The following is a 17,633-nucleotide window of genomic DNA, read 5'->3' on the forward strand; positions in this document are numbered from 1 at the left end:
AATATATTTTTTGTTCTAAATTGAAGTAACGATAAAAGTAGGTTTCGTGTTCCTCTTTCCCTCCTTTCCTGAACGTATTGACGTTTAACTTAGTGTTGCTAGCCATCTTATATATTGCTTTTCGTGGATTTTGTATTCTCAGATTGAGCGAATGAATACATACGCACATTATGTATCTACGCAAGGCCGCATTGCTTAGACTTTTTGTAATAGGTATTTATTCGTTATTTATAGACGTTCTCGTGACTGACGTATCAAGTATGTTTGTAAATGGTGTTTGTAAGCAGAAAATTGTAGGCATGTGGCAACATATTTATAAGTAAGTGTCACAGTCAATTCAAATAAATGTCAGATGCAAAAATAAACAATTTATACAAATCGTTCGTTTGGTTGTTTTGTTGCATATCGAAGAAAATCAACTACTTTTAACCATTAGATATTTATTATATTTTCAAAAATGACGTCCGTAGCTCCATCTGATTCTGAATCAAATGTTAGTGGATTTATAAGATACAGTGACAAAGCATTTAAACATTTGTACTCATCAATGTTAGAGGTACGTAAGTAACTAACCTGGTTTTTCTTATAAAAGGATTATTTTATAGTAGATACTAGCTGCACCCCAGGACTTCGCTCCCGCGGGAATTTCGGTAATAAAAGTACCCTATGTGTTATTCTAGGTTATATTCTAACCCTGTACCAAATTTCATAACAATCGGTCCAGTAAATTTTGCGTGCAATATGATAAATATTTGTGCAATGAGATAAATATAATTTAGAATAATTAAATAAATTTGTGCAATTGATTTATTTTTGAAATTGGTTTATTTTGATTTTTCAGAACATGGAGATAATAAATCAAGACATTCTTCAAATTGAGAAGAATATGAAGAATATAGTGAAAACTTCGGGCCCACTGGAACCTCAGATGTCAGCACTTCTGCAAACTCTGCCCAAGCCAAGCCTTGGCTTGCCAATGGAGACTGAATGATAGAAATAAGAACATCTGTGGAATTTAATTAGACTTAATTGTTATCTCATTTACTCTATAGCTTTTGCCTAGTAGTCAAATAATTTAGACTAAGTGTAAAGGGGCCTTTACTATACACTTAACTCATCTATATAATCGTAATTAATGATTATTGTGTTCAAAAAGCTAACAAAAGTATAATTGCAAGTATTCATGTTAGCCTTTAACCTAGTAATTTAGTGGTCCTTGGATGTATGCTGCCTTTTTATTGCATTTAAAGGTGTGGTTGTCAACTAAACAGTGGCAATGTATAAGGTCCTTGGGCAGAGCAATAACATTGTATCCTCTTCATAACAACTCTGTTAGGTGATAATAAGGTTAATAAGTGGCAATATGTTTACTTTACTATGTACTCACATAGTAAAGAAAACATGTTGACACTTATTCAAGATTTTATTATGATGTAGGATTTTGTTGAACATAAATATATTAGTTATTATTCTTGTGTTCTGTTTTCATCATGTTCTTTTAAAAAATCTTAATATATAAATAAATTTATTACCAGTCACTATTGTCTTTATTTTTCAAAGAAGTCATCAAGTCTAGATATAAATCCACTGTTATTTAGAAGAAGAATTACTTTGATTTAAAAATAAGCTCATCCTATTTTAGAAGTTGGTTAAAAATATATTTTTAGCAAAATCTATAGATATAAAAAACGCGCCACTGATATAAAAACAATGTTTTTAAATCTGTGATTTAAGCATAACTTGATATGATTTGCTTAGTAAGTATGTCTATGAAAAACCTTATTCAAACTTTCCTTTATGATGAAAGTTATATATTGTCATTAACATCTGATATCCTTTCAGTTTGACTTTTAATTTGTCATTTTCAACCGAAAGCATACAAAAAATACAAAAACTAGTATATATACTTCTAAAGTCTTAGACATAATGGGTTCCACTACCATATCCACGAGGGCGAAGTCTCCGACACGAGCGGAGGCCATCTCCAAAGCCCTAAGACCTGGACCAGTTTACAATACCGGGGTTCTTCTAGGTAGGAGCAATACCCACCACTTAGCACGAACTACTGCACCACGAAATACCTAAATAGTGTACGTATAGTCGCTGACAACCACAATATAACTTTATATCACAATATATTTAACCTATAAAGATTGGAAGGTTTTCTGTAAGCTACTCTATTATTGCGTATTGCCTGTAATAGTGTGAGTGGTGTAGGGATCACTAGGCTCAGCGTTACTGAACACTAGCTATCCACGTGCGCTGGACGTCTAGATAGTCACTCGTGGAGGCTCCCTACATGTATGCACCCACTTTGGGCTACCTGGAGGAAGCTCAACCAACTAGCAACTCATGTGGACAACTTCTGCGAGTATGGAGACTCGCGGCAAACTATGGAGCACCTTCTATCTTGCCCCCTGTGCCCTACCTCCTGTACTCATATCATATGACTAAATGTCGGCCACCGACTTGTCTGGGAGAATCTAATTCAGATATCGTTGGAGAGCATCAACAGCATAGAAGAAACACGTAATGATAGATGTAAGTTATAAATAAATGTGATCTATCTTTTTTTGGATAGTTCCCTAATACCGCGGGATTAGGTACTACTAATATACTTTACTGTTGGCGCGAACTCGTGTTCGAGTTGCCTATGAGTTTAGAGACACTCTAAACTTATATATTATTATATTCATATTGTAAGTAAAAATAAATGTATCCTAAAAATGCAGGCAACTGGGTCGAAGACAGAATAGAATGTCCGAAGACGGGCACCCTCTATTTTCCGCCTAAAGAGAAAATAGACTACAATAAGATGAAACCGGAGTCGCGGCAGCCGGATTTCAGATTAAACAAATTAAACAGTTTACAGGTAAAAATACATATAATATATTATGTCAGATACATTTGAGATTTATGTCAGAAACATTTTTATTGGTCATTCAAAAATGGTAGAACAAAAAGCTTGGAAATTGAAAAGTCCCGTGGGAAATTTATCTTACGAATTTCGTAAATGGCTATGCCTGACCCTGGCAGAAGGATCAAACCCAAGACATGCTGGCATTTGTCAGTGATATATGCGTGCCAATGGTCGACAACTAGGGATGCCGACGAGGAGAAAGAAAGTCTGAACCACAGGTCACTGTCGTCGACCTCTACAATCGCTGACAAAAACGTGCTCGAACCTTGGATTGTTTATTAGTCCGCTAATGCCGGCTATATCATCGTAAAAGATTTCGCATAACCAATGAAGACCATTGCGGTAGGCAACAAAAGCTACGCATTGTTTATTAGCTGTCTTAGTTCGGCGATAGTGTGTAGACAATATAAGACCTTTTGAGAGTTTGTATGTACCTATATTTTATTTTCAGGGCAATGTGTGTTCAATAATCCGCCACGATAGCCACGACGCGTGCGGCAATTTCGCGACACTCAACGACCTGGTGTACAACCATCTGCCGAAACCGTTGTGCGGGCCCGAAATGCGCCATTACAGAAGGAGCAAACACCAGTTCTACCCACAACCGGACCTCATGCAGTGCTATGTACTTTTCACTTGTTTATCTTCTAAGTCAACAGCATAACCTACCCCAAATTCATCGCAATATGTCGCCTCTATACTACCACGGTATAAAGATCTGTTTAGGTGGCTACGGACCTCATTTCGATTGCAGAGGATAGGGAGAGCGACGCACCTCAATACCGGCATTCCTCCTCCCCTGCGAACCTTACCACGGCTGTGAGAGTACTTTAAGTTTTAGTTTTTTAAAAGAAGCAGGCCGGTGTGTCTCTACTCTACACACATAGGTACAGCGTACAAAGAGATGGTGATTATGTTTGTTCAAGGGGCTTGTATCGGTCATACCTACCTAATGTTCAAGTTTTTATCCATTCTTTCCTTTACTAGGGAAACGTAACAGAGTGGGGTCTAATGAAGTTCAAGAAGCACGAATGGGCGTGCACCGACGTGTCGGACTACAGCTCCAGTCTGTACGACGACACGTACGTGCCGCCCATGCCGCACCAGTACCTGCAGCGCGACGAGAGGAAAGCGAGGGATTCGTGAGTGTTCCATATTTTTAATACTCATGGTAAAGGAGCTTCGCTTTTTGAGTTATTTTTTGTATGTAACTGGACAATAAATTTAGAAAAACAAAAGTTTTAAAACTAATATAGAAAAAAACCCGGTTGTAACTCACAAATCGAAGCTTCTTTGGTCCGGTCGTATAGTGTGAATATGAAGAAAACGACAATATACCCTTACGTTTTTTATTGCAGGAGCTTCACAAAAACTTTCAGATTTAAAATGACAAAATCAAAAAAATGATAACATCAAGAATCATTTTTATCTTCACTCTTTGCAAAATTTTACTAGTCTTTACAATATCACATTTTGTTCGAGAAAGGACAGTGACGTCCCGTATAAAAATTTTAACAATACAATAATTCTTAATGCTTTCATATAGCCGTCACCAGGCTTCAACACGAGATCAGCAGTAGTCTTACTCTAAGTTTAGTCTCAAACATTACAACTAACAACCGCTTACGAATACTAAAGAGGTAATAATAACTTAACGACGTCTTAATTATAATGGCAGTTCATCAAAGTTCCGACAGAAAAAGAAGCAAAAAAAATAGCAAGAAAAAAAATTATGAATACAAAAGACCGACTACGGAAAATCAATTAGACGCAAAGGAATTCGCTCGAGGCAGCTTGATCAGTCCAGACCCGCCGGGGGTTTTGAACATAGGGTTCTGTACGTATCGGGGATGGGGCGGGAACCGCGGCTGCGGGATGTGCACGTGGCCGTCGTACTGCATCTGCGGGAACACCGGCGCGGCGAAGGGCTGCGGGTCCACGAGCATGGGCTCCCCGCACGCGGAGCCCGCGCGCGACGGCGGCTGCGAGAACACATTGCGCTGCGTGACGCTGGACGCCTGCGACTCGAAGCCGGAGCTCTGGCTGGAGGAGCGACTGCCGCCCGCGCTGAGCGCCGGCGCGTCGGCGCCCCAGTAGCCGCCCGCCACCCACGAGGTGCCGTGGCCCAGCTTGCTCGGCGATATCAGCGGCCGCCGCGCGGCCTCGCCCGCCACGAAACTCGGCGTCGGAGTGAACTTCCTCAACGAGAATATTGGATTCATTCTCATGCCCTTCTTAGGGCTGCTTATGCACAAAGAACTTATGCTCTCGTCGAGATCCGAATCGGAGTCGTCTTTGTTGAACTTCTGATATTTATTAAAGGAAGGTTTGGCGAACACCGTCTCTGAAACTGAACTGGGGCTTTTGCTTATGACAGAGTTGATGCAGAATGTCGAGTTGTGTTTCGGTTTAGTCCAAAGACTATCGCCGCGTGGCGTGAAGGTCCTGCCGTTGTTTAAACTAGCACCGAGAGGACTGATGGTGTCGGCAGAAGAGTCAGAAAAATTACGTAAACCGAATTTGCTGAGTGATACATCGTCGTCGGTATCGAAAGACAAGTTATCGTCGTCATCTATTGAAGAAGTTTTTGATCCATTTATAAGGTTCTTCATTCTTTTTGGAGTTGTGTACATCCTTGACATTTTGACTGGTTTATTTTTCATACTTCTGTATATTAGTAATACTATTGACGTAGTAAACAGCTGAAAAAGAAAAATGAAACTAAAGTAGGTAGTTTACATAGTATATAATATCAATAATGAATGTGCTTTTAACTTGAGAAGAAGCATTTGACTCTAAAAACCACAGGTTTGAATTTCAGGTGCTAAACTTGAATGAAATGAACTATTCCAATGACAAAAAATCAATAGATCTTTTAAGAAAAGCATCCTAAGGAAATCTGCATACTGACTGTTAAGTGCACATGTGTGGCTAATGGAGTGCAGAGACATATTCATATTAGAATTTAAAATGATTTGTTCATATACCCACCTTCATAAGACTTAAAAGTAATGGATCAATAGCTGCGTGGTGAGCCATAGCAGATATCACAAAAACAGACCACAGCAGGTCAATTGCTATTGAGTACTTTAGTTTATAAACATTCCAAACATGTCCAATAATTTGTACAAAACACACAATACCGCCTAGTGCTTGCTGAGTCAACAACGTAAAACTGTTGAGATCCTTACTGCTTAAATTCATTTCTGGCATCTTATCAAATAAAACATTTACGTCAATGAGGTAATTTTCTAATTGTGGGAATGTCATTAGTGCCTTCATTTTCACAATAGACACAATTCTCTCAAACAGACCCTTTGTAATCTGTTTGATGTTAGCTATTGAGCTTGGTATATTCTTATGACTTTGTACATTTTTATACAACTCTGTAGCAACTATTATGATTAATATTGTAGCTATAAAAGTGGATGTGTTATTTATAAAGCTCTTTAGAATTGAATTTTGTTTTTCTTTATGTTTCCCATTCTTGTCTGAGGACCGCTTCTCGAGCTGTTTTGTTGCGAGAAGGGTCTCTTTTTCTTTATGGAGTTTCAGCTGCAGGACTCTCTTGCAGGGGCTACATAATTTGTACGCCTTCTCTAATTGTGTCCTGAAAGAAATATGGAATTTTACTTTTCTATTTACCAAAGAGACATTACTATGTATTGACAAGCAAAGAAGTATTAATTTACTATTCTTGAATAAATTACATCTTAAAAGTTGGCTATAGATAAGACATTCTGTACCAGTCAAATCTTCAATGAACATTTATAATGTCTCCTAAACTGAACTATTTATGTTTATTGTATTCATAAATAAACACAAGTCTTGCATTTCATTACCTTCAAAGCCTCACAGCACAGTGTACAAAGATACAGCACAGTGTACAAAGAAACAGTCATTTGGTTATTCATATATCAAAAACTTCTTTGAATAACATATAATATATTAATTGTCTCAACTTATTTATTCAGAATTTAGGCTTTCACAGCCAATTTTTCACATCATATTTCTTAATAAATATGTTATATATATGTTAGGACCTCACATTGTGGCATCCCTTAAAAGATCCAAAAAATTAAGATAAAGCAGACCTGTAAATATCTATTTCCTCGTCATAATTCTTCTCACGCATCGGCACAAAGCTTGCCAATTGAGCCACTTTCAGCTGTTGGTTAATGTTGCACATTTTGCAGAGCCCGTTCCGTGGCGGACTCTTCTGGAACACCCTCGGAGACAAGTTCTGGTCATTATTAGTAATGATAGGCTTGTTATAGTCACCTTCCTGAAAACAATTTGGAATTGTACTAAATATTATACTTTAGTTATTTTTACTGTTATATATTTTGTAATTGTATGAAATATCTATAATTTTTGTTATTTTAATTGTGATATCTAACACACTTGCATACTTTAGGACATGGTAATAAATTCCAATAGTATATTGTTTATTCAGGTTAGTAGTCATTTGCAAGATCAAGTGGTAATTATCTATAGAATTTAAATTTTAAATATTCCATTGCTAAGTTCATTATTGTAGAATGTTAACCATTACTGCAGCTGCATTAAAATTGAAATTCAGAGTACCTACTTAAATAAACACATGTTATTATCAGATATGCTTACTTAAAGCAAAGATATATTTAGATTGCCTTGAAATGAGTGTGCGTATAGATAATTAAAATATTGTTAGCGTCATCCCCCGTCGAGATAATAGCGTAAAGATATAAGTAAACGGAAATCTCACCTTTGTGAAACCATTGTATTGATCGCATTTCGGACAAGTCCAACTATTACGGGCCAAAAATTTTACCCAGAAGTTACCGTTGCAAAACCAACAATTCACTCGCCAAGGCAAAGTTGACCTAAAAAGACAAAAACGAAATTTTTAGCACTTTTTTTTATCAGGCGGGAAAGCCGCGTAACCTCACATGACTTACCGTAATTTGTAAAGTAGTTTAAACACTAGGATACAACTTAGTACAGCTAATATTATTATTAAAACTAGTTCCATAACATGAACAATTCCCATTTTTCCTACAATTTTTACAGATAAAGTTAAATAACCATATTTTCCTTAACCTAAAAATCACGCCTTGGTCAGACGTTTGACGTTTGAGATTGATGAGGGGAGGGAGGTCGGTTCGCTTCGTTTTACGTTTCTATTTTGCTTCGTTCGCTCGCATCTGTCATAATGATTCTTTCAGTGGACAAATAATCAGCTGCACTATTTTTTCATTGGTTACTATCAAGTAGCGTTAAGTGTAACAATTGGTCAATTGTAACTAAATTCTTCAAAAAGTCTGAAGAGCCAATCATAGAATTAATACTAATGCATTGCTGGCTGGAATTTGAGTGAAGTAGCCAATTTAAAAAGTTTATTCTTGTTGGGTATAAGTAAGTTAGTGGTCAGCCACTACATTTAAAGGATTTTTTTCTTTTCTTCTTTGTGGCAATCAAACTTCTTCAATAGAGCTCATTTTTGCCAGTGTCGAGTTACATTGTTATTGGACGATAGGATAGGACTTAGGCGGTGTTAAAGAATGAGGGCAATAAATACATATATTATCATATGTAATGTAAGGGTAAATAAATAGTTTTAAACAGAAATATTATGGTAAGAAAGGAAAGAAGCAAGAGCTTTAATATATTTAAAATCTGTTAAGGAAAGGATAGTAAAGGAATCACAAGGAAGAGGAGCACGGAGTTCTATAAGGAACTGGCTTTGAGTCATATTTTGGACATCTGAACAGAAGATGATCAATATCACCTTCTTCAACTAAAGCGCAGTCACATATATATTCACTAAGAATACCGATTCTTTGTAAATGAGTAGCAATACAACAATTACCAAATCTAAGTCTACATTTAAAGGTTATATTCTATTATTATTGTTTATGGTTATCTCATAGAGTGACATTGTTGTTGTGAAAAATGGTTTGAATTTGTATGGAATATTTTAATCTATACAATCGATGAGTTGGTTGTAGAGCTGGTTTAATCGATCATTTATTGTAATCCGGGTCATTCACGACCCGTAAGCGTGAAAGAAAGAAAGAAAGCGTGGTGATCGAGTCTAAATGATTCGATCAATCAGAGATCTCGATCACTTTAAAACTATACCTCGTGGATCTATTGTATGATTGGGTTCTATTGTATGATTGACTCGATTCCAGGATTCTCGTAGGTATCTAATCAATGCAGGTGTCAGGTCGCATATGCTCGCAGGTCACAGGTCACCGCGCAACTGATCAAATTTGAAATCCAATCTAAACAAACAAGTTCATTCATTTTAGGTACAGATGTAGCGTATCGCGAGTGAACAGAACCCGAGAACGAGCGATTGACGTATCTACTTATCTCTCTTCCGCATGCTATCGAACGAAAAAGACTGACATAGTTGTGAAAGTGCAGTTCATGAGCGGGCGGCGACCGGGTCTTTAGTGATAGAATCTTTTAGAAATTCGTGACTTGATCAGTCGATCACGGGTAGTGATCGAATCATTACAACTCGATCAATCACCATCGACCAGCTCTAGTTGGTTGAGAATCATTCTTATCTGGCATACCAGGTATCATGTAGGTACATTGTAGGTATTGATTTGAGAAAAGGTTATATTTTGCTGTCACTGTCAAAAACACGCCGCTCCGTGGATGATGTTTATTGTGTGTGAAACGTGAAATCAGAAAGAATCTGTAAATTTTCTTTGGAATGAGAAAATGAGTTGTTGTTTATGAATATTAATATCACATTACTGTTAAATACATTCGTCTATCGGGCTGTACGCTAATAAATCTTTACCGCTTGTAAAATGAAGTCTGAAGATACCAACATCATGTTACTGTGCAATTTTGATGAAAATTATAATGAAGGTATTTATTCATTAAAGTTTATTAAATAACGCATGTTCGCTGTAACAACTTTTATTTATTTTGTTTAAAAATGTACAATATAAACAAATTGTACAAATTGATGCCAAATTAATTTAACTTTCAGAACCTGAAAACATTAAAAAGTTATGGTTGGGAAAATGGCTAATAGAAGATATATATACTTATAAGGAAATAATAGCCACAGAGCTTGAAACTGAAGCCCTTATAAATTTATTGAAGAAATACAGGGACCAAGATATATGTACTAATAAGATATTGGATATTGCTATCAAGTCATTGCTCACTTTTTGTGATGTGAATTGGAATTCTCATCCGGACAATTTAAATTTGGAAGAATATCTGGGTATGAAATGGCCAGAGAGTATAGATGTTTCAGTGAAACTTCAGAAAGATTCGGAACCTATTTTTATAAATATTTTGTATCCTGAGCTTTTATATTTGTCATCACAAGTTTTCAATGCACTGTATACTGTTGAAGGAGATCTTGTAAGTTAACCAATCACAAGTTTTAACTCATTATAAAAATAGTAATACTATAGAACACAGTTTGGATTACAAATCACATTGCAATTTTACATATTGAATTCTGTGCAATAAAGTTTAAATAAATTCATAATAATAACAGTTCATTTTAAATAAATGAAACCAAAAAATGAAAACCATATCTGTAAATGCTATATTAATTTTGACAACAATCTAATTTTTAAGATTTCCAATCCAAATCTTTTTATATTCTTACAGTTGCACCTCTGGTGGAGTTTCAGAGCAAAAGTGGTTCATCAGAGAATACTCGAAGACACAAGTGCTTCTTTATACTCTGACTTGGAGCTCCTAATAGCTAAACTCTCGAATGAGCTTCAGAGTCTACAAGATAAGCCTCGGCTGCAGATCCTACTGTGTCTAGAAATCGCTCAGGCGTACTTGCTCTATGCTAGAGTTTATAAGATTGAGGAATACTTGTTGAAGGCTAGAGATCTGGCTGGTTTGAAGTTGGAATTAACTGGTATGTTAATTTATATTTATGTTAAATAGTAAAATTTTCAGGCCTGGTTTTCTCATATGTGTCTCAATTTATCATTTTAAAAATCATAATTTTTTTAAAATTAATATTTTGGCTGTGTTTGACCTCAATCTAGACTGATGGAACGTAAAATGCCTATCACTTTCTCTATATCTCAGTTTCACCAATAAGCCAAAAATTGAGCTAAATAAGTTTTAAATAGTCTAGCTTTGTAGACCCCAACTTTTTTTGTTAAATTTTATTATTAAACAACAAACAAAAGCATTTATTGTTGTCATTGTCAGGGAGATATTGTTGAATTGGATGGTGCCTTGCCTCGAGAAGTTGTATTCATAGAGAAGCCTATACACGAAAATCTATTAAACTGTAAATTTTGTGCTGTTATTTCAGAGGTATTAGGGATAAAGTAAAATTGCCACTTAATGAATCCACAATAGTGATGACTAAAGTTGTAAGATTATTATTATTGTTATAATTATGTGCTATGATAACTTCTTCCAGGTATATTGGGAAAGAGAACAAAATTCCAGCAGAAATCATTGCCCCAGCTAGCACTATCCAGTGAGCTGGATTCAGAAGTAGACCGACCCTCAGCCGAGGAGAGCCACGGTGCTTCTGAACTGCCCCTTGATATTGAGCTGCAGGATGACGTGAGACTGGACAAGATCCAGTACAATGAGGCGATCAACCAAGCAGATTTGCCTAGTCTGGAGCAAACTTTGTGCTTGTTGACTGTGTAAGTATTATTTTTCATTTTCAGATTCGTAGTGTTGTAACCAAAGGTTGCGTTTCTATTTTAGTTTTTCAGCTTGTCTTTATCTAATTTGTAATTGAAACATATTATTTATCAGTTTGGGAAATGCTTGAGGAGACTGTTACTCCCCAGACGCAACACCTAGTCTGGCCGGAAGATCTTGTCTGTGGCGGTCAAGCATGATCACCTCGCTCCCACTACAGTTAGACTAAATAAAGTTCATATTTTATAGTTTTATGACTTGTTATAAAAATTAAATTATATTCAAAATCTAATTCAAACTATGAAAGATCTAACCTGTTGCTATACTTCCTTTACTATTACACAAATTACTGAAACAGATTGTAATGGATCTATTATTTTATTATTTTTTAATTTCTTGACTTTGTTCCAGGCAATACCTTCAAAAAGCCCAGCCAAAGGACGACTTAGCAACTGAAGAGATACAACCGTACATTACTGCCGTCCTGTCCCAGAACAAAGGTCCTTGGGCAACTCGAGTGGCTGCTTTACTCATCCGATGCAAGTTGGAGGCAAACCACAAGCGAACGGTTGAGAGGTCTATGTTGCAGTGCGAGGCCATTGTCAATGACAAAACTTGTGTTTCGCCTACAAGCAGGTAACCTTTTATTTTTAAATCTTTCTTTCAGTTCTCTTCTTCTTGTCCTGAATTGTTTGAGTGTTCAGTCGAGCCCATTCCAAATTTTCGCTGTCGGTGGACCTCTGTCCCCTTTTAGAAACGTTGACAGGATTATTGTTTAACTAGGAAATGCCTGTTGATGTATAAAAATTGAAGATCCGGAACACCAGAAGAAGAGTCACAATGGTCCAGCTAAACTATAGGAAATATATGTTTCAGTCGTATGAGCATCTTCTGTATAGGTATCGTTACGCTTTGTCTGTACAGTTAAATTTCTCTAATAATTGACTCCTTACCAAAAATTGTTCGGCCACGCGAACGAAGTCGCGGGCATCAGCTGGTTGTGTAATAAATATTTAGAATCCATACTTGACACTCGACATTGTGAGACTGGACGTTATAGGACACTGGACTCTTTAACACATTAGACATTGAAGAAGACTAGAAATTGTCAGCCTAAAATATGTTATAATGATATTGTTACGAACACGTAATACTGTCTAAAAATAGCTCAAAGAATTCTGTCAAGGTCAGACATGTTTTCGAATTTATATAGATAGAGTAATATAGAAGGTAACGCACGTGTAGCGAGCTTTACGTGCAATAGCAATAGATATAAGGTGCACAATCGTATGCAGTCTTAAAACTTTACACTATTAATACCGCGCGATAATCCGCAAGAGTAGTTCCCTACCTTCGAGATAAGGTGTCGTAGCGTATATACTAAAAAAAAAATGTCAACTTGTGTGTTTGTTGTTGTGTACCAGATTGTCGTACCTGTGGGCGAGCGGTCTGCAGCCGTCGTGGACGTGGCGGCAGCAGCTGGCCGAGCTGTACGGCAGTCTGGGGCTGGTGAAGGCGGCGCTGCACGAGTACGAGCGGCTGCAGCTCTGGGAACACGTGTGCGAGTGCTACACCATGCTGCAACTGCGGCATAAGGTGTTCATTTCATCACCAGTTTTGGCCGCGGCTTCGCCCGCGTTATTTACCGTTGAACGTAGACCTCGCGAATATAATAATTTGATGAGATTTTACAAAATTGTGAATATTTAAAAAACGGCTTAACCTATTTTGTTGCCCCACGAACTTAAAAATTGCATTGGCAGATCCTACATACCTTTTATTTCATCAAAATCGGACCAACGGTTCGAAAGTTATCGCGTTACAAACATACATACATACAAAAAAATGTATTTTTGCCCCAAGTAGAATGTTAGGTATAGAATTATAGTTAGGATTCAATTCTTACACTATCATTACAGAAAGTAAGTTTGTTTGTTACTTCTTCACGCTCTATCTACTCAACCAGTCTTCTTGAAATACGGAGAAGGACATAGAGTAGGTACTAATCATCCCACAAAATGATTCGGAAATGTGGAAAATCCACGTGGGCGTTTTACAATCGACGCCTACTTGACGTAACGACCCTCTTTGAGAATGATATTGTTACCTATCAGCTGCCTAGGCTGTGTGTTGCTTAGTCACCTTGCACGACAGGATAGAATGACTTGAGGATAGAAGTCCCATTCTAGGGTGACGGTGATTCATATAGATTTCTGCCTTTATATATTTTTATGTTTTTATCTGTAATCAAGTATGACAGTAATTAGTGTAAAAAGCCCTGAATCTTATTGTGTATTGCTCATTTTCAGGCGGCGGAAATAATAAAACAACAGATAGATATAAATCCTACCGTCAAGTTGTATTGTCTTCTTGGCGATGCTACAGGTATTATTTTTAGCTTAAAAAGTAATGTTAGTTATAAGTTGTGGGTATTAGACTGGATAAATTCCAAGGGCTAAAAATATCAAACAACAGAGGGCGAAGTGTGGGATTTCACTTCTCAACATAGAATCGATTTAAATTGAGACTCAGCGAACCAATCACATTGCGGTGTGGTTGTCGTTGCGTCACAATGGCGCACTGTGATTGGTTAGCTGCGTCTAACTTAAAGTTGACTCGATGGTGAGATGTAAATAGCAATAAAGCCGCACACCGTATCTATTGCTGTATGTATGTGTGTACAATAACTGATAAAAAGATAAATTTCTTAAATTGTTCCCGTAGATGAATCCATTGGCATTATCTATGGCTAGCTTTTGCCCGCGGTTTCTCCCGCGTTTATTAGGTATGTATGTCCACTCAGAAATTATTTTTGTCAATATCTCGGGTTCTGGGCAACGTATCGCGATGAAACCTATACCAGATTTTAAGTTAAATCATCTATTATTCAACTGCGAATACTCTAGATACTAACCTATGGGTGACAATACATTATTATGACAAGCATGACCTGATGGTGCACTCAGGAACGTCTCCAGACGTGACAACTCCTCAACGGTTTACTGCATTGCGGATTCAGAATTTTTTGTCACAAATTGTATAAGATCACTCCGACAACAATGAAAGCTCGCGTCAAAAATGACTTGATTTTTGTCAAAAAAAAAACAATTGTATATCCAGACGACATCTCGTGTTACGAGAAAGCGTGGCAGTTCTCCGGCGAGCGCAGCAGCCGCGCGCAGCGACAATGGGGCGACCACCTGTTCCGCCGCAAGCAGTACGAGGACAGCATACCGCACTACGAGAAGTCGCTCGAGATCAACTCCATACAGGACTGCGTCTGGATGAGGCTCGGGTTAGACTCGTGTTTGTTTCTTCGACTTTTGGTTTCGTTTATCTTTAAAGAAAGGCATAGGGATCTAAGCTCATACCGCCATTCGCGAATATACAGACGTGACAGGGGACTTTGTTCTGTAATACACTAGCCGCTCGCCCCGGCTTCGTTCGGCTAAAATCATAATAAAAAGTAGCCCATGCCACTCCAGAACTTTTCACCTATCTCTGTGACAAGTTACATCAAAATCGGCCCAGTAGTTTTTGAGTTTGTTCATTACAAACAAAAATACGAATCTTTTCGCTATATAATATTAGTATGGATAAGGAAAAAGATGTGCCAGAAAAAAAAATATTTTCGATTAGTTTTGAAGAAAAAAAAAATATGAAAAAACGTTATTGTAGTTACGCCGCCCTGTCGTGTGAGCAGTGGGACACGTCCGCGCGGGCCTACCGCCGCTACACGTACCTGCAGCCGCACTCCTTCGAGGCCTGGAACAACCTGGCCAAGGTGTACGTGCACCAGGGGGACAAGCTCAGGGCCTACAGGGCGCTCATGGAGGCGCTCAAGTTCAACTACGATAACTGGAAGGTACGGTGCTATGATAACTGGTCGTCCCGAGTTCGATTCCCAGCGCGGGCGAATATTTTTAATTGTGATCACAAATATTTGTCTGCTGTTCTGGATGTTCTGTTGTGCCTGTCTGTTTCTGTGTTTATATCCATCGGACCCGCGATCCAAGCTTAGTGCTCAGTATGGGCTGTTGAGCGCTGTCCATTTATTTATTTATTTACCACCTGCACGCCGCGATGTTAACCGCGTTTCGTCATTCGTTTTGCACACTAACGCCATCTACTTTACGTGTATGTATATATGCTTTGGATTTACATAATATAAGCATAAATTTTATCCCGAAAGTACGGTATTTCCGTAAGATTCGGTCAAAAAGTCTGAAAGGCAATGGACTTTTTGAATAAGTAGCGACCTGGTCCGGCTCCTCACGGACTCATTTATGTATGTACTAGCTGCGCCCCGGGGCTTCGCTCCCGTGAGAATATGGGGGATAAAAAGTACCCTATTTTTGTAAGTTAATAATCATCAATAAGTTCTTAGCAGTGTAGTATCCAGTAATATAGCTTTATACATAAAATATATAAAAAAATATATTTTATCTCGTCTGTTTCCCACGGTGTAGTCAGAGTATAATATAGCTAATGGTTCTAACCAATCAAGTATAATATAACCTTTCAGTTGTGGGAGAACGTGATAATAGTGAGCCTGGACACGGGGCACTTCGAAGATGTGATCCGAGGGGTCCACCGGATGCTGGACCTGCGGAGCAAGTATGAGGATACTGAGGTGCAGGCGGTGCTGGTGCGGGCCATCGCTGAAGATCAGAAGGATGCCGACGGAAATGGTGCTGGAAGGTAACGTCACTGTTTGGTTTTATCCTTAACAAATTTCATTTTAAATTAATTATTATTAATTAATAATCTCTCGAAAATATTTTAAGCACACTGTTTGTACTTTAAAAAAGTGATGAGATATTATGTAAAGCAATGTTTCTAATTCATGATTTACAACTTTACATACCCTAACTCTGCAAGCTTTAACAATACATGCCCTAGACACGCTCTGACTTCATAAATTCTACACTGCTTAAAATATATGTATTTTTGTTTTAAAAACTGAAAATAAGATTTATTTGAAATTTCGTAAATAAATAATTAAAATCGTAACCATGTTCCAGGCTCCGCAAGCGCGCGCTGGAGCTGTTCGGCAGACTGACGTCGGCGCACGCGCATGCGCCGCTCAGCTGGCAGCTGTACTCCGCGCTCAGCGCCACCTACTTGCTGAAGGCGCAGCGTCTGCTCCGAGCCTACAGGGGGTTCACTCAGGTGACTTTTATATAGATGTCGCTAGATTTTGATACATATAGCCTAAACGCAATATTCAATTACATTCTTATCTATAAATAGAAAATGAATGGGCTGTGTCCATTTCACTGGCAACACTGGGTGTTTATCAACCAATCTTGCTTGACCGTTCTATTTGATGCACTGACAAAAAAATGTAGATCGTTAACAATTCCATTCAAGATTTTTGTTGCCCGATTTGACGCCTAAGTCAGTCTCTATTTGGTATTGCAATGACAAAGAAATATAGTTCGTTAAAAACACTTTTTACAGGCAGATTGTTTAATTGAATTGTTTTTTCAGACTGGCAACTGGTCAAACGATCCTAACACTTGCAAGAAAGTCATCGAAGTGGTTCAAGACATGCTGGATTTCAGCCTAAAAGCCAGGAAAGAATGTGAAGACAAAGATAAGCTGCAATGCGATCAACAACTCTCCTCCGCGAGACTAACAGGGCAGGCGGTCATACGGGCAGTGGAGAAACAGGACTGGCCCGAAACTAAAGAAAGTTTAAAAGAATTAAAAGTAATGTTTAGCGATGTGACAGAATATATGAAATCAATTATTTAACTCCGTGTTTTATTTTCTACTATTATCTCAACATCGATCCTTATAGATATTGTATTTTATATAATAAGATATGCACAAAGCATTGATGCATGTAACAAAGAAAACTGATTTTGCATAATACTCTGGTCCGGACTTCCGGAGAGAACATACGTACCTACTTGATTTTCAAATTATTGTCCCGATGCATTTGCCTATTAAAAAATTAATACGCATACCTATATATGTCAATGTCATATTCAATTAAATAGTGCGTTTAGTTCAATGGTTTCGTTCGCTGATAAGGATCTTAGTTCATATGTAC

The 17,633-nt window shown here is 37.7% G+C and overlaps 4 protein-coding genes across 4 annotated transcripts; 3 read left to right on the forward strand and 1 right to left on the reverse strand.

Moving 5' to 3' along the window:
* Positions 1–335: 335 nt before the first annotated feature.
* LOC128683484 (uncharacterized) lies at positions 336–1,128 on the forward strand. Its single transcript, XM_053769171.2, has 2 exons — positions 336–556; positions 842–1,128. The coding sequence occupies exons 1-2, from the start codon at positions 458–460 to the stop codon at positions 989–991; spliced, it is 249 nt and encodes an 82-aa protein (XP_053625146.1). The 5' UTR covers positions 336–457; the 3' UTR covers positions 992–1,128.
* Positions 1,129–1,849: 721 nt separating this feature from the next.
* Positions 1,850–4,666, forward strand: LOC128683701 (uncharacterized). The gene is made up of 5 exons (XM_053769596.1): positions 1,850–2,032; positions 2,733–2,872; positions 3,372–3,545; positions 3,908–4,062; positions 4,279–4,666. The coding sequence occupies exons 1-5, from the start codon at positions 1,927–1,929 to the stop codon at positions 4,325–4,327; spliced, it is 624 nt and encodes a 207-aa protein (XP_053625571.1). The 5' UTR covers positions 1,850–1,926; the 3' UTR covers positions 4,328–4,666.
* LOC128683700 (uncharacterized protein) lies at positions 4,256–8,057 on the reverse strand. The gene is made up of 5 exons (XM_053769595.2): positions 7,861–8,057; positions 7,668–7,785; positions 7,015–7,205; positions 5,912–6,530; positions 4,256–5,622 (listed from the first exon to the last, which is right to left on the reverse strand). Exons 1-5 carry the CDS (start codon positions 7,950–7,952, stop codon positions 4,681–4,683), a joined length of 1,962 nt encoding a protein of 653 aa, XP_053625570.1. The 5' UTR covers positions 7,953–8,057; the 3' UTR covers positions 4,256–4,680.
* A 1,246-nt stretch (positions 8,058–9,303) lies between these two features.
* Positions 9,304–17,332, forward strand: LOC128683729 (uncharacterized protein). Its single transcript, XM_053769640.2, has 12 exons — positions 9,304–9,793; positions 9,918–10,300; positions 10,556–10,817; positions 11,337–11,571; positions 11,984–12,208; positions 12,997–13,168; positions 13,882–13,957; positions 14,693–14,867; positions 15,251–15,437; positions 16,098–16,273; positions 16,597–16,744; positions 17,066–17,332. The coding sequence occupies exons 1-12, from the start codon at positions 9,733–9,735 to the stop codon at positions 17,330–17,332; spliced, it is 2,367 nt and encodes a 788-aa protein (XP_053625615.1). The 5' UTR covers positions 9,304–9,732.
* Positions 17,333–17,633: the final 301 nt, after the last annotated feature.

This window comes from Plodia interpunctella, chromosome 3 (assembly GCF_027563975.2).
Source record: "Plodia interpunctella isolate USDA-ARS_2022_Savannah chromosome 3, ilPloInte3.2, whole genome shotgun sequence".
Lineage (NCBI taxonomy): Eukaryota > Metazoa > Arthropoda > Insecta > Lepidoptera > Pyralidae > Plodia > Plodia interpunctella.

Coding starts and splice junctions, on each gene's coding strand:
- LOC128683729 (XM_053769640.2), top strand. CDS start 9,733: ATGAAGTCTGAAGATACCAACATCATGTTACTGTGCAATTTTGATGAA. Junction 10,818..11,336: donor TTTGAAGTTGGAATTAACTG/GTATGTTAATTT, acceptor AACTTCTTCCAG/GTATATTGGGAAAGAGAACA. Junction 16,745..17,065: donor CCTACAGGGGGTTCACTCAG/GTGACTTTTATA, acceptor TTGTTTTTTCAG/ACTGGCAACTGGTCAAACGA.
- LOC128683484 (XM_053769171.2), top strand. CDS start 458: ATGACGTCCGTAGCTCCATCTGATTCTGAATCAAATGTTAGTGGATTT. Junction 557..841: donor TGTACTCATCAATGTTAGAG/GTACGTAAGTAA, acceptor TTGATTTTTCAG/AACATGGAGATAATAAATCA.
- LOC128683701 (XM_053769596.1), top strand. CDS start 1,927: ATGGGTTCCACTACCATATCCACGAGGGCGAAGTCTCCGACACGAGCG. Junction 2,033..2,732: donor CAATACCGGGGTTCTTCTAG/GTAGGAGCAATA, acceptor CTAAAAATGCAG/GCAACTGGGTCGAAGACAGA. Junction 3,546..3,907: donor CGGACCTCATGCAGTGCTAT/GTACTTTTCACT, acceptor TTCCTTTACTAG/GGAAACGTAACAGAGTGGGG.
- LOC128683700 (XM_053769595.2), bottom strand. CDS start 7,952: ATGGGAATTGTTCATGTTATGGAACTAGTTTTAATAATAATATTAGCT. Junction 7,786..7,860: donor AAACTACTTTACAAATTACG/GTAAGTCATGTG, acceptor TTGTCTTTTTAG/GTCAACTTTGCCTTGGCGAG. Junction 6,531..7,014: donor GAGGAAATAGATATTTACAG/GTCTGCTTTATC, acceptor TATTTCTTTCAG/GACACAATTAGAGAAGGCGT.